The sequence below is a fragment of the Panthera onca genome, chromosome A2 (assembly GCF_046562875.1).
Source record: "Panthera onca isolate mPanOnc1 chromosome A2, mPanOnc1 haplotype 2, whole genome shotgun sequence".
Lineage (NCBI taxonomy): Eukaryota > Metazoa > Chordata > Mammalia > Carnivora > Felidae > Panthera > Panthera onca.
Window position 1 is genome coordinate 108,208,599 of NC_138340.1, and position 16,624 is coordinate 108,225,222.

General features: G+C 36.4%; 1 protein-coding gene across 6 annotated transcripts in view; it reads right to left on the bottom strand.

Annotated features, from left to right (window-relative positions):
- The window catches only part of AGMO (alkylglycerol monooxygenase), a 381,935-nt gene that overhangs the window by 195,757 nt on the left and 169,554 nt on the right, over positions 1-16,624 (bottom strand). For all 6 annotated transcript variants that reach the window (XM_078441735.2, XM_078441721.2, XM_078441711.2 and 3 more), the window contains one exon: positions 11,889-11,992. In XM_078441735.2, the coding sequence (XP_078297861.1) occupies positions 11,889-11,992 (104 nt within the window). The remainder of the gene's footprint in view (positions 1-11,888; positions 11,993-16,624) is intronic.

Sequence of the window (16,624 nt, forward strand, 5' to 3'; positions counted from 1 at the left end):
ATACTAATTTAGGAGAAGAAATTTCTCCTTCCTCAAAGTTAAACTCTCAGTACCTGGGTCAGGGAACATTATGCCATTTACCAAAGAAATCCATTTCTGCCATGCGCTCACCATGTCACTCTGATTCCAAGTCTCGTTAGCTTTAAATTTGATTGTCTACCCTGGGTTATTTTATTACATTTTAGTGGAAGTCATATACAACAGGTTCTTAAAGGAGAAAAATAATCCATACTTATGTGTGTGTGGAAAGAATGAGGATAGTCCTACAGTTGACCTTTGGTTACTGGATGGAAAATGAGTGGGTTTTATTCTGCTCATCACGTGAACAGAGCAGCCTGGGATTGTGTGAAGGGTACCATGAAGTAGGACACTAAGGGGAACTGTAAGTATCTCTGCCTTGCTGAAAGTGTTGCAGAGTGTGTCCAGAGACTGGATTGGACAATGGGGTTCACTGACAGATCTAAGGGAGTCTGTGAACCCCTTTAATATCACTACAACAAAACATGAGCTTGTGTGCATGGGGGCAAATGTAATTTTCTGAAGAAACAATCTATGGCTTTCTTCAGAGAGTCTCTGGTCAATCTCTCTCACCATCACAGCCAAATGAAAGTAAAAACAAATGATAATTAGATGTTAGTCAAAACCAGGAGGCGAGGCTTTTAATTCCATTCCAAGGAGACTAGACTTATCCTAGATCGTGAGAGAGCAGTTACATTTTTTTTAAGCTTGTGAGAAATATAAAAATAATTTTGAAATCTAGTTCACTGGCCCAATGGAAAGTCACCCACATTTAACCACAACAGTAGCCATGGGGATTAAAGGGCATACAAGAAATCTAAGGCTTTGGTAACTATTTAAATATAGATGAGATGGACAAAGGAGTATCAGAAGACCTCCAGATTTGTGGCTTGTGTGTGGCTTGTGTGTGATAACTGCTCACCAAGACAGCAGACAGGAGGAAAAAGAGGTTTATAAAGTTCAACTTAGGGAATGCTGTGTTGGAGTCTTTGAGATATATCCCAAGGAAGCTACTGAGTAAGCAAATATGTTCTGCAAATATCAACTGAATTGAAAAATGACACTGGATTGGACAGTGGAGAAGTAGGCTTGAAATCCAGACCTCAATAAGTTTAAAAATGATTCAAAGGAGTAGATGAAATAGAGGTAGGGATTATTTACTTCTCTTTTTCAGAAAACAAAGAAGGAGAGAGGTGGGGATATTCTTTCAGTAGAACATGGATGAGCGAGAAGATTTTATTTATTTTTTTAGTGTGAGAGATATGAATATATTTTTGGTATACTCAGAAGGAGTCAGTTAAGAGGAAGAGGGACACATGCCAAAAGTAGCTGGTCAGACAAAGTCCAGGACAGGAACTCAGACAGGAGCGATGTCACCAATCTGAGAATAAGACCTGTTCAAAACAGGTGAACATTTTCTATAAACCTAGAGACAAGAAAGTGTGTGCACTTGTGAATTCACAAATCTTAACAAGTATATCTAAAAGAAAGTAGAGTGAGGGAAAAACAGAAAAACTCACATTCTCTGTGAAGTTTTAAATATGGTCACTGGCTGAAACCAAGGGGCATCAGTGGAAAAGAGACCTTGAGGAGACTGAAGAGTTCTGGAAGGTCTTCTTCCAGGTAAGGAGGAGGCTCATGTTTGGTGCTTGGTGAGCAGCACTCAACTGATAGCTCAGCTCTGTCTGGAAGCCATACGTGGAGGGCAACGAGCTGCCAGCTGGTGCTACAGGGTGCCCACAGGAGCTCAGCAAGCTGGGTGTGGGAATGAAGTACGTGGGCAACCGGATTCAAACACAGCTTGGGGATTTCAGGACAGATGCAACAGAAGGAGGCAGACTGTTTTCCAGAGTCAAAGAAATTACGCATTTCAGGTTGGATGAAGTTGGAAATAAAGTCGTGAGGCATGAAAAACTGCAAGAAAAAGCAAGGGTCAAGAGCGGAGAGCTGTCCACAAGTAAGCTGCTAAATCAAACGGTTAAAGTTAAGTGTATAATTACTTTGAAAGAAATGGAAAAAAAGAAATTGAGCTCCAGGATTCATGTCTATCTTATTTTAATAAAGTAGTTTGGATCGCCTGGGTGGCTCAGTCAGTTGAGCATCTGACTTCGGCTCAGGTAATGATCTCATGGTTCGTGGGTTCGAGCCCCATGTCAGGCTCTGCTGACAGCTCAGAGCCTGGAGCCTGCTTCAGATTCTGCTCTCTGCCCTCCCCTGCTTGCACTCTGTCTCTGTCTCTCAAAAATGAATTAACAACAACAACAAAAAAAATAAAGTAGTTTAACTTTATTAGTATCTGTACTTCTATAGTTGTCATTGATTTTTATAATGCTACTTTAGAGAAAAAATTTTCCTTCATAGTTGATGAACTAAAGATTGAATAATCAAGTACACTTGTCCCACATTCCCAAAATCTGGGATTAGTTATGATATAGAACCAAATCTTCTGGTTGCAGATAGAGAACACTGATCTCTTTCCTAAGACACATCCACTTAAATTGTATGTATGGAATAAGCACTTGTGTTTCTACATAGGAAGTCCTATTTTAAATAATCTAGGCCCATCTTTCTGTTTCCATCACTATCCTTTTACCCCTTTTGCCTTTCCCCATTCCACCTTCTTATACATCCTATATTTCAGCCATACTCAAACTTTATGGGTTGAATCGTGTTCCCCCAAAAGATATGTGAGACTTTATCCCCCAGTATATCAGAATGTGACCTTATTTGGAAATAGTTTCTTTACGGAGGTAATCAAGGTAAAATGAGGTAACTAGGGTGGGTTCTAATCTACTATGGCAGGTTTCCTTCTTAGGAGGAAATATGGACACAGAGACAGGCATGCACACAGGAAGAACGCAAGGTGAATATGAAGGCAGAGATCAATGTGATTCATCTTCCTGCCAAGGAACACCAAAAATCACCAGCAAACCACCCTAAAGTGAGAAGACAAGCATGGTACAGATTCTTCCTCACAGCCTTCAGAAGTAATCAACCCTATAGTACCTTGACCTCAGGTTTCGAGCCTTCACAAGTATGACCCAATAGATTTCTAAGCCACCCAGTCTTTGCTACTTTGTTAAGTCAGCTCTGGGAAACTAATACATATACCATGCATTTTACTTGCAATTCCCTAGGTTTATTATACTTTTTTCATAATTTTGTGTTTTCAGTGATGTGCCCCTTCTACATTATATTCCATTTACAACCTCATTCGTGGAAAAATTTTATTCTTCTTCCAGACTGAGCTCAGGCATTTCTTCAGTGATGCTCCCCTTGACCCACCATGGTTCTTAAAGCAGACACTTCTCTTTAAAACCTTAACAATTTGTATTTATAATGACTATTGCCTTACTGAAATCCCACCAAGGAAAGCAAGCACCTTAAGGACAGAGCTCATGTCTTACTTATGTCTCTTCATATGCTCAAACTTTGCCACCATGACCAGCTCTGCCAATCAAGAGTGTATATGGAAAAGAAAAACAAAACAAAAGAAACAAAAAAAGAGTGGATGCACATCTCAAAATAAGAACCATGTAGAGGAAGTTGAATAGTTTGGCCAATTTTATATTTTTTTTAAAGTAACAATGAGATAATGCTGCCTTTTGTAGAGCTTTCCACTATGAGTCTTCTTACTTATCCATGCTAAACCCTAAAATGACTATCAAATTTATGTAAAATGAAACGTCAAGTATCAGATAATAATTTTATCTTTACCAAATTTTAAAATGACTTTGGTAAACTACAGAATAATTCCCTTTTCCTGATGCATGCTAGAATCAAGACTCTGAAACTGGTCAAGACACAGAGAGCAAAGGGCTTAATTTATTGAATATGTGGACATGAACTTTGTCTTATATGCTGTCTTTGAATGGTGGTTGAGTGTGGGCAGAAATGTCTTGGAGTTCTGAGGCAAAGTCCTGAGACATGTTTTGTTTCTTTACTGCATGGGGGGTTCAAGGTATGCTTTCCATCTGTGACATATGAGTTATGAGAATTTTATCCCCTGTGTATTTGACTGCATTACATCAAAGTTGTTAGTTTCTTGTGTCTTTATTTCTTCACATTTGTCTTTATATAATTCCAGCTCTCACATATTGAAAAATAGCCTTTGTTTATGAAGTTTGGCAGAAAGTACGATGTAATAAAAGATTTGAGATTTCACTAACAGTTCCTCTGTAGTCTTATATGTAATATAAAAACAATATTATATATGTGAATCATACTGCTATAGTTCAGAGAATTTCCACACTCATCATTTAAGGTAATCTTCAAAATAACAATATAGGAAGCAGAGCAAATATTAATTACCCCATGTCTAAATATTTTTTAGTGTTTATTTATTTTTGAGAGAGAGAGAGAGAGAGAGTATGAGGGTGGGGAGGGGCAGAGAGAGAAACAGACACAGAATCTGAAGCAGTCTCCAGGCTCTAAGCTGTCAGCAATGAACCCACTGTGGGGCTCAAACTCACGAACTGTGAGATCATGACCTGAGTTGAAGTTGGAAGCTCAACCACTGAGCCACCCAGGCACCGCTTAATTACCCTACTTCATGTACAAGATCACTGAAATGCAAACATTAATCAGTTGGTTCAGAGTGGCAAAGCTAGTTAATAACTGAGCTAAGACTGGGACTCAGAATTCCTTATTTCTGGTAAATTGTCCCCTAGTGTTTCTTAGATGTAAACAATATGTATTTTTAAATTATTGTGCTCAAAAATAATATCACCATATATTTACAGATTCCCTAACTTGTGGAAGAAAAGTTTTCATAAATGGATATTATAACTATATTTATTTCCTCTGATGGTGGATAAAATTTACCTCTTTTTAGATTTCTAATAAGCTATATTTTATAAATTCTTATTATATTGATTATAACACTAACCTAAAAATTAAAACAATTTAAATGATTGAGAGATACTACAGAGTTAAAAATAAATTACTCAACCTAGTCATTTAAACTACATGCATTTATCCTTTATTGACTATGCTTTTAAGAGAAATATTAAACTCATTAAACGCAGATGTTAGCCTTTCCCATGCTCTAGCTTCATATATGAAACAAATATGTCAAAATATATTTTATTCAAAAAAGTAAGTAAGTTAATCTCCCTATCTATAATTTTTGGTGATCTTTTAAATACTTAAATTATTTCACTCATTTGACTTACTCTAGTTAATGTAGCAAAATAGTTCCTCTGACACATGTATTTTGACATCCATAAAACTTTTTTTTTAATTTTGTTCATTCACATAGTATACATTTATTATGCACTGACTGCAACAGGCACTTTAGAGATAGTAGGTATATAGCAGTAAAAAAAACCTTTTAAAGTTTACAGACTGGCATGAAAGGCAGTAATGCAAATAATAAGTGTTATAATAGAGATATGCAAGGGTTTTATGGACAAAACAAAACAAAAAAACAGCAACCTAGGCAAAGTTAGAAAGGATCTAAGAAAGGAGTGAACTGAGTCCCGAAGGATGAAGGAATCAGGGGTAAAGGGGCAAAAATTTTCCCGAGAGACATAACTGCATGTGCAATGACATATCAAGACACTACGACATGGTATATTTAGAGAACTGAAAATTAATTGTTCATTGAAGATGAGGTGACAATAAGCGATTGTGGAAGATGAGATTGGAGACAGAAGTGGGACCAGGTTTTGACTCCATCTGCATGTGGTAGGAGTCTGTGAAATTCCTTTCTCAAACCTAGAGAGCAATTTAGCTTGTTCAGAGCTGGCATTCTGGAAAGCTAAGAATGGGTGATGTGTTGAGGGATTAAGAATTAAAAAATAAAGAATTACCTTAGAACCAATTTAAGATAGTATTGGCTGAATCATTGCTCTTTATGATGCTCTAGGGGTCCAGGAATCAATGGCTATTGCTGCTAGTTCTAGGGGGTTTTGTTTGGTTGGTTGGTTTTTGGTTTTTAAGAGTTGTTATATGATCCACAGTGGCTCTATGAGAACATAGGTACATACATATAATTATATTTTTAATAAACTATTCCATAATAGTTTTATCTTTTTTTTTTTAATTTTTAACGTTTATTTATTTTTGAGACAGAGAGAGACACAGCATGAACAGGGGAGGGGCAGAGAGAGAGGGAGACACAGAATCGGAAGCAAGCTCCAGGCTCTGAGCTATCAGCCCAAAGCCCGACGCGGGGCTCGAACTCGCGGACTGCGAGATCGTAACCTGAGCTGAAGTCAGACGCTTAACCGACTTAGCCACCCAGGCGCCCCAATAGTTTTATATTGTACAAGAGTTGCAAAAATAGCACAGAGAGTTGTTACATACTCTCCACCAAGCCTCCCTCATTAACACATTACTGAGCTGCGTGGCCACAACTAAGAAACAAATTGGTACAATATTAATTAAATTCCACTAAACTGTACATCTTGCTTAGATTTTACTAGGTTTTTTCTACTTTTTTTTTTTCTGACTTAATATCTTGTCCAGGAGGCAATATTACAAAGTATTAATATCTTATATTCTCTTCTGACCTGTGACAGTTTCTCAAATGTCCCCAGTGTCTCATTTTACACTTTTGAGGTGTACTGGTTAGGCATGTTGTAGAATGTCCTTCAATGTGGGTTCAACAATGGTCTTTTCTCATGATTACTCTTCGGCTATGGGTTTTGGTGACAAACACCAAAGGGATGAAGGGCCATTCAATAGGCCATTGTTATCACATCTTATCAAAGGGTACATGCTATCAACAAGATATCACCAACAAAATTAACTTTATCTGAGATTTTGTTTGCCAGGTGTCTCCATTTTAAAGTTACCTCCCACCCGTACTTCACCCTTTGTCTCTTTCTCTCTCTCTCTTTTATTTTTTGTTTTTGTTTTGGTGTTTTTACTTTTTGTTTGTTTGTTGTTTGTTTGAATATACCTGACACACAATGTCACCTTAGTTTCAAGTATACAACTGAGTCATTCAACAAGTTTATACATTATGTTATGCTCATCACAAGTGTAACTACCATCTGTCCCATTACATCCCAGTTGTCCATTATTAATTCTCTATTCATCGTACACGAAGTCCTCAGTACAGTCTGAACTCAAAAGGTCTGGGTAAGGGAGACATTAAGCACCATTTCCTAGAGGCAGGGGTTGGGGGGGTAGATATATCTATGTATATCATCTGTGATTCTTTTGGAATTCTTTAAAGGAATGTGTCTCCCATATATTTGTTCCCATTTATCTAGTTATTCCATCATTTATCTATATCAGTATGAGCTGATTTCAAAGATATTTATTTTATACTTTGGATTCTAACTCTATACTCCATTATGTATTTTACTGTTCAAGTTGTTCCAGATTTTGGCCATGAGGTGTTCCTTCAAGTTGGTTCCTATAACCCTTTGGCATAACCCATTTAATTTTTCTAGCACTTTTCTAGCTATGTTTTGAATATAAACTGTAGCATTCAGGTATTTTATCCAAATAAAGATGGAAGAAAATGAAGTGCTTTTCTTGACACTGTTGTATGTAAAATAATATCCATGGATCTAGACACATTTTATTATTTGAAGAGACTATCATGTTTAAGCCATTGTATCAATTCGGATACGTAGTAAGAGATGGAAGTAGCAGGCAAAATCACGTATTTCGGTGTGTAGTAAATAAGGTTCCCTTAAAATGGTCTCTATCCATTGCAGTTCTTTTTGGATGAGCAATGGTAAATCTGAGGTTAAAAATGGCTTTTAAAAAAGTGCAAAAAGTACAGCTAGAAATTCTTGAAAGTTGAATTCTCATCTTTAACTATTTTAAATGACAGGAGTGCCACCCTAACTTTTGTAGTAATGTAAACGAAAAGCACTCTAAGAATAACTATGCTTTACGTTTCACAAATTAATTTTCTCTTCAAAGACATTTATTACTTGTTCTAAAATATGTTGTTACCTTAGTAACTACCAAGTTACCTGCTGTATGCAACAGCACTAATGAGAAGAATGTTACAAGACTCAAAGAAAATGAAAAAAAAAAAAAAACCCAACTAGTGGTATTCTTTGATTTTAATGTCTAGAAAGACCTCCTACACATCGTTGACCATCACAGACCCTTAAATCATCTATGCTATCTTCTAACAGACCTACAAACGCTAGACAAAACTCCAATCTGATTCACAATCTCTGCCTTTCATTTCCCACGTGGCAAATCTTCCAGCTTGCTCCCCTCCCCCAAGTTAGCAGCTTCTGATGCATTCCCAATGCTCATTTCCCCCCTCAGCATATTTTGTGTCCTTGGCAAGATGATATGAGGTTGTAAAAGGGATTTATACTGGCAATAAATAGGTGTGAACCTGTATTTTACTTAGGCTTTCACTAATCTGTAGCTTTGAATGCATTGACTTAATAAGGGGAATGTCGCAAATGAAACTAGGGTAAAGATTACCATAAACTTGGAGCCAAATGTCGGATTCAGATTCCAACCAGCAATGTTCAATACTGTATGAGGTAGTGGGCTCCTCTGAGATTCATTTTGTAGCTTTTAAAATAGATGATTTAAATATATTGTCTCCCAGATCTCCTCTAGTTCTGAAATCTATGGTGCTCTGATAAAAACTCTCCTTTGATAATTCCTCAGATAATCAATTTACACACTGCATTAATTTCCTGGACCAACTTCAAATACAGCTACATCTTTTCTTGGAGGCTTTATCCCCCCAAATGTAAACACTGGAGGCTTGACTTATCTTTATGCAAAGGGAAATACATAACTCAAGAGAGAATAAAGATTTTTGAGATCATTGTTTTAATCAGGGACATGTTTAGCCTATGTATAGGCCAATATGTTTATGTATAGGCTATGTTTAGCCTATGTACAGGATAATAAACGTTTGCATTATGAAGCTATTTCTTAAGAAGGGAGGATAGTCAGTATCCCTCGCCTCCATCAGAGGCCTGTTCCTTTTATTCACTGGAGCCCTAGACCAGTCTTGAGCTATCCAACTGTGACATAGGTCATAATTTCTTTCACAATGAATCATTCAGAGTTTCAGCACAAACTGTAAGGATATGGAAAAAGATATATGCTCTTTCTTTTCCACCTATGTTGGTTAAAGCATGTTATATATTGAATTGTGTCCCCCACAAAATTCATGGGTTGAAATCCTATCCCCTACTTTAGAATGTGATCTTATTTGTAAATACAGCCCTTACAGATATAATTAGTTAAGATGTGCTCATAATGGAGTAGGTGGGGCTTAATCCAATATGACGTGTCCTTATATAAAAAGAAAAGGAGAAATCTCGATATAGACAGGGAGACCCCCATATGAAGACTAGCCTTATGCTCCCAAATGTCAAGGAACTATCAGATCCTAAAAAATTCAGAGACAGTAGTAGAACATATCCTTCCTTAGAGTCTTCAGGGAAGGGACCATGGCCCTGCCAACACCTTGATTTCAGACTTCTGGCTTCTAAAACTATGACACAACAGGTTTCTGATGTTCGAAGCTACTAAGCTTGTGAGACTGTATCATGACAGCCCTAGGAAATTAATACACACAGTAACACAGATATGTGATGTAGGGGGTGGGACCTGGATTTCTTTTAATATCTCTTTCAGCAAATGTATTTGTACCATCAGTGACTTATAGATTTGTTTTGCCTATGCTGCTGTTTGGATTAAAACATAGGCCAGTATATATATTTTTATGAAGCATCTGGTTTCAAATATGGGACTTTGTCACGTACTAGCTGTGTAATTAACTTCACTGATCTTTGGTTCCCTGATAATAGTAACACTTGATCTAGCATAGTAATATAAATGAAAAATAATATAGAGGCAAATAAAAGAGTATTTGGTGTGGAGGATAAGATCAGGGACCCTGCATCCAGTTGAACTGAACTCAGTTGAATGAGTTCAAATTCAACACTCCCTTTTACTAGTTTTATAACTGAACTATGGACTCAGTGTCATTTTAAAATGAGCATTATATTAGTACCTGTCTCATAAAGTTGCCATGAAGATCAAAAAGTTAATGCATAAAGAAATCTTAGAAGTTTGTCTGGAACACAGAAAGTATTCAATAAATGGTATGTAAAAGTGCCTTGCAAACTATAAAGAACCATACAAGTGCTGTAACATTATAAGTTATAGTTAATAAATAGCTTATTGATGAATGCACTTACAGAGTGATAACACTTTCTCCTTTTTTAAAAATTTTTTAATGTTTATTTATTTTTGAGAGAGACGGTGTCAGAATGTGAGCGGGCAAGGAGCAAGGAGAGGGAGGCACAGAATCTGAACCAGGCTCTAGGTTACTAGCTGTCAGCACAGAGCCCGATGTGGGGCTCCAACCCACGAACCCTGAGATCATGACCTGAGCTGAAGTCCGACACTTAATGGACTGGGCCACCCAGGCGCTCCTCTCCTTTTTTTTTTTTTTTTTTTTTTTTTTTATTTATTTTTGGGACAGAGAGAGACAGAGCATGAACTGGGGAGGGGCAGAGAGAGAGGGAGACACAGAATCGGAAACAGGCTCCAGGCTCCGAGCCATCAGCCCAGAGCCTGACGCGGGGCTCGAACTCACGGACCGCGAGATCGTGACCTGGCTGAAGTCGGACGCTTAACCGACTGCGCCACCCAGGCGCCCCTACTCTCCTTTTTTTAAAGTAGTATCTATACCCAATGAGTGCTCGAACTCAAGACCTTGAAATCAAAAGTCAGACGCTCTACCGACTGAGCCAGACAGGTGTGTTGCTAACTCTGACCTTTTTTTTATGTCAGTATGCCTCTTAGCAGCAGTCATTTCGATAGCTATGGAGACATAAAGAGTGACAATCACAGATGAGGGCTATTACCAAGTGGGTCAAGTATGCCAGGGAATCAGAAGAAACTTCAAAATAGAGGCTATTTCTGGTTTTCATTAGTCTGCTCATTTCCTTGTGTAAAAATATTTTAGAGCCAAAATTTTTATTGAGCATCATATTAACTGCTCTAATATGTATACAAAAAACAAAGAATTTACATAGATTTCACTTGGGCATGGAGAAATGGGAACTGAATTTTTTAAAACTGCTTTTAAAAGTTTCTAATGAAATCTTGGGGTGCCTCAGTGGCTCAGTTAGTTAGGCAGCTGACTCTTGATTTCAGCTCAGATCATGATTCATGGTTCATGGGATTGAGCCCTGGGTCAGGCTCCATGCTGACAGTGTGAAGCCTGATTGGGATTCTCTCTTTTCCTCTCTCTCTGCCCCTCTCCTGCTCACTTTCACTCTCTCTCTCTCAAACTAAATAAATAAACTTAAAAAAAGTTTCTCGTGAAATCTTTGCATATATATGAATTAAGATACATTGCCTATACATCACTGTCATTAGTTATAGTAAATAAAAAAAGTAGACAGCTAATCTCCCACCTTGCTGTATACCTCAAGGTGAAATTGTGTTTTTGTTGTTGTTGTTATTGTTTTGCTTTGTTTTGTTTTATCAAATAAAAGACTACCATTGCAAAATACCACTTGCTTCCTATGTATCTTGCCTTATGAAAGGAGACAAAAGCATTAATAAAACACTTTATTTTAGATTACTTGGAAGAAATGGAAACAATTGAGACTTTAAAAAATGTATTATGGGGTGGCTGAGTGGCTCAGTCGGTTGAGCATCTGACTTCAGCTCAGGTCATGATCTCATGGTTCATGAGTTCGAGCCCCATGTCAGGCTTTGTGCTGACAGCTCATAGCCTGGAGCCTGCATAAGATTCTGTGTCTGTCTCTCTCCGTTTGCCCCTCCCACACTTGCACTCTGTCTCTCGCTCTGTCTCAAAAATAAACACTAAAAATTTTTTTTTAATTAAAAAATTAAAAATGTATTATATTATTATATGTATTCAATTTTATACAACTTACCCAGGAAGTATATATTTGGAAAACAGATTGCCTCAGTGCTGTGGATAAGTTGTAGTCTTCAGAACTGTGGTGGGTTTGGTGTCCAGCCCACATAATATTAACCTCTGCAAAACACATAATTTGAAATGAGCCATGAGAATAAGAACAAAGCAACTTACATTTTCAGTTATGTATGCTGCTCTTGTTAAGTGAGGAAGAAAAACCTGGAACATCTCTGAAAAACCTAGCCAATATAATTATAATTAAAATAAGCTGCTTCAAATGACTCTTGGAAACAGTGAGGGTACAAATTACAAACAAATAAGAAAACTGAAACATAGCCAATAAGTATGGATAGTGTATGTGAAATAATGAAATGCCTCCAGCAAGCTGAAATGACTTCCAAAATTTATACTTGCTAATGTATTATTATAATATGACAAATCATAAAAGCTGACCGTCAGTGTTGTAACAATGCAGTCAATGGATAGTGATGATTTTTCAGTATGTGATAATATACTTATAATTAAAGAAGAATAATGTAATGGGAGAAACTGGTATAAATTTTGGAATTAAATAGTAAATAAAATTTCTTCCTGATGGCTTTTTAAATGTCTCAAAATCTGTCTATTGGAATAAAAGGCAGAGCAGAGTAATATTTTGTCCTAAGATCTAACAATTCATTTTTATTTATAGAAATATATTAGTTAACATATATCTTTTCCAATACCTTACAAATATCCAGTATCTTACACTATCATTTTTAAAATTTCCACACATAATTGCTGTTTCATCCTTATAATAAAAAATTAAATGTAAGTTGTATATTTTCATCAAGTATTATGCAGACTGTTCACATACAGCCTTGCAATTCATTTACATCCCAAACGGATAGTTCCTTGTTTTTTTTCTACAACAATATGTCACTCTAGTGACCTCCTTAGTAGACAGAATAGAACAATCCCACATTTTTCACTCTGTGCATATTTTTTATTTCCTATCAAAATTACAGATACCACATTATAGTCTATTCAGTTAAAAGAAAGTATGTTCTTAGCTAAACTAACTATAATTAAGTTCTTTGCTACAAATATAGGAGATAGGAGGTATAGGAGACAAAATTAACCATGTGATATGATCACTGTATCCATGCCAGTATATATTAGAAATTAAATCCTTTAGTCTTGCACACATGGGGACCAAACAGACTAAGAATGGAAATATTGGGTATGGATGTTTACAGTAGCCCTATACTAGAAGTTAAAATACCTTGCATGTGGCGGAATAATTTGTTAGAAGATTTTATATATATAATATATATATCCCTCCCTCACCAATCTGGGTGGACTTCTCTGCTACTCATTTAGGAAATGAAAAATCTCTGGACAATCTATATAGAGTTACCAAACAAAATTGCAAAAGAATTTTTGGTAAATAAATGACAGCTCAGATTTAAGAAGGACTTAACTCTCTGAAAATGGAAAGATTATGAACAGAATTATGAATACAATTCTCCATCAGAAGTCATTACTATTAAAGTTATATACTTCCAGGGGGGGCAAGTATTTTCATAAACCGTAAGTTTATGTGTAACTTAGGTCCTGATTGGTTGACATTTTTTAAGTGTATTTATTTATTTTGAGAGAGAGCAACAGAGCACATGAGTGGGGGCAGAGGGAGAGAGAGAGAGAGAGAGAATCCCAAACAAACTCCGTGATGTTAGTGCAGAGCCCAATGCAGGCCTCAAATCCATGAATCCTAAAATTTTGACCTGAGCCTAAGTCAAGACCCTGATGCTTAAGTGACTGAGCCACCCAGGCACCCCTGATTGGTTGACATTTTAATCATTCCTAGTAATTACCTTGTATGTCTATCCAACCAATTAAGGAAATTGCTCTTATGCAAATGAAAACTATTTCATCATAATGAAAACTTCCCAAGCATAATCCTTGAAATAACCTAGAATCTTAATCTCTTGCTTATTGACTAGTTATACACTTCAAATAAGAGATTTACAAAGAATCCTGTGGCACTTGATATCTTCAAATGTTGTGTGAAATATTATCGAGAGGTAATAAACTTGATGAATCTACTAAGCCTTTTAAAACTCCTTGTAGAGTTAGGCTCTAAAATAATCCAAACACCATTTTCTCTTTAGAACATAACCATTATTAAACATTTTGGAACCTATTACTTAAAAGCTTTGTTACAAAAAAATCATTGTCCATTTTGTTGGACTTGTTGGGATTTACTTTAAAACTCATCATAATGCATGCATGTTATGAATTCAGAAGGGGATGAGCTAATCAGATGAGGCCCAATTAGAGAGTAATAGGATATATTTAAACTATTTCCTATAACTTCCACAGAAGCTAAATGGTGGAACAAAGAATCCACAAAGGTGGAGGTTAAAGACCTATCTCTTTGGTTGTTTTAAAAGCATTTACTTCCTATCACAAACTGTGTGTAACACAAGACTTCGTTCAATGAAGTACAGCTGTATAAACAGGGTACAGTAACTGGATCCTACTGCCTTACCTCTGTCACTTTTCAGAACTAGGAAAAACAAGAAAAAAATATAAGATTTTTTCCCACAGTTTATATGCACCTTACTTGAAGTAAATCATTTAGAAAGTGGTTATAAAAATGCGTTTTATAGAAAATTATTTCAGTAGTTCTTTTATAAGCAAAATAACAGATTAATAGTACACTTTCAAATATGTTCATTTTCACTAATATGTGAATTGATGAATTATCTGTTCTAAGGAATAAAAACAAATATTAAAGAGGAAAGATGATATTTTAAGAATAAACTTCTTTCTATCAATGAACTAACGTAATTATAAGTTATAGTCCATAACAACTTTCTTTTCCTATTAGCGAATTACTGATTATACAAGCATACAGGATGTTGTTATGGCTTTTCAATAATATAGCTAGAAACATTATGTTACTTTCCAGTATTAAAATATAGACTTGTATAAATATATTTTATTAATACATTGACCAATCATTTGATTTGGCCAAAATCTAATGCAATATGTGTGTTTATGTGTATGTTATATTCTTGAGTTTGTTAACATTTTTTTTAATTGAAGTATAGCTTACATATGGTGAAATCCATCCCTTTAGTACTCGGTAATATGAGTTTTTACCAAGCAAATACAGCTGTGTAATCGCAATCAAGATACAGGACAGTTTTGAGCAGCCCAAAAAATTCCTCATTGCACTTTGTGCTTGTGGCAAGTAAACTTGAACATGGCTCCCTGATCAGATGATGATATTCCGAACTGTGAACTGATAACGTAATGGGATGAAACTCTTGGGACCTTGGGGAAGGTGAGGGTGTTTTGAATTCAGGAAAAAAATGAATCACTGGGATCTAGAAGGCTGTCTATGGGAGGTAGCCTCTCAGAGAGCCCCCAGTGATCCTTGCCCTTGTGGATGTTCATCCCTTGTATAATCCCTCCCGTTGAATGTGGGCTGGATTTAATAATTCCCTTCTAATGAATATAATTTTGGCAAAGGTGATGGGATGTCAACTGTGATATTAGGTTGTAAAAAGACAGAGGCTTACATCTCGGGTGCTCTTATATTCTCAAATTCTCTAAGGAAAGTCAGTCACCATGTTGTGAACTGCCTTTTTGAAAAGCACATATGGTAGGGAATCAGGAGAGGCCCCAAGCTAACCAGTGAGGAACTAAGCACCTCAGCTCAAACTCCACAAGGAATTGAATCCTGCCAACGACCATGTAAGTAAATTTGGAAGCAGATCTTCCCCCAGCTGATCCTTCATGTAACATTGCAGCTAGCAGACAGTTTAACTGCTTAACTACAACCTCGTGAAAGACCTTGAGCCAGAAGCACTCAACTAATAAACTGTGCCCAGATTCCAGACCCACAGAGACTGTGAGCTAAGCCACTAATGTGTTACAAACAAGTGGATAATATAGTGGTCAATCCCCTAGGCCTCATTCTCCAAGTCTTTCATATCCATTGATTTGAATGCTTTACTATAGTTTTGCTTTTTGAGAATTTCATATAAATAAATTACATAGTATTTAGCCTTTTGAGTCTGGTTTCTTTTACTAAGCATAATGCATTACAGACTTCTCCATTTTATCTGTACTTTGTTTTTCCTTTTTTTTGCTGAGTAGTATTCCATTTTAATGGCTGAATCAAAATTTTTGTTTTGTTTTTATTCATTCAGTAGTTGAAGAACATTTTAGTTGCTTCCAGTTTGGGGCAATTACAAAGCATCTATAAACATTCTTATATAGTTTTTTTCTCAGAACCTAAGTTTCATTTCACTTGGGCAAATACTCAGGAGTGAGATTACTGAGCTGTATAGTATATTTACATTTAGGTTGTAAAGAAACAAACCATTTTCCAGTGGCTGTGCATTTTCTTGTACTACCACCAGCAGTGTATGAGAGTTACATTTTCTCTACATGTCTAGCAACACTTGGCATTATTAATTTTGTTTTTAGTTTATTTGTTTCTTTTTTTTTCAATATATGAAATTTATTGTCAAATTGGTTTCCATATAACACCCAGTGCTCATTCCAAAAGGTGCCTTCCTCAATACCCATCACCCACCCTCCCCTGCCTCCCACCCCCCATCAACCCTCAGTTTGTTCTCAGTTTTTAACAGTCTCTTAGGCTTTGGCTCTCTCCCACTCTAACCTCTTTTTTTTTTTCCTTCCTCTCCCCTATGGGTTTCTGTTAAGTTTCTCAGGATCCACATAAGAGTGAAA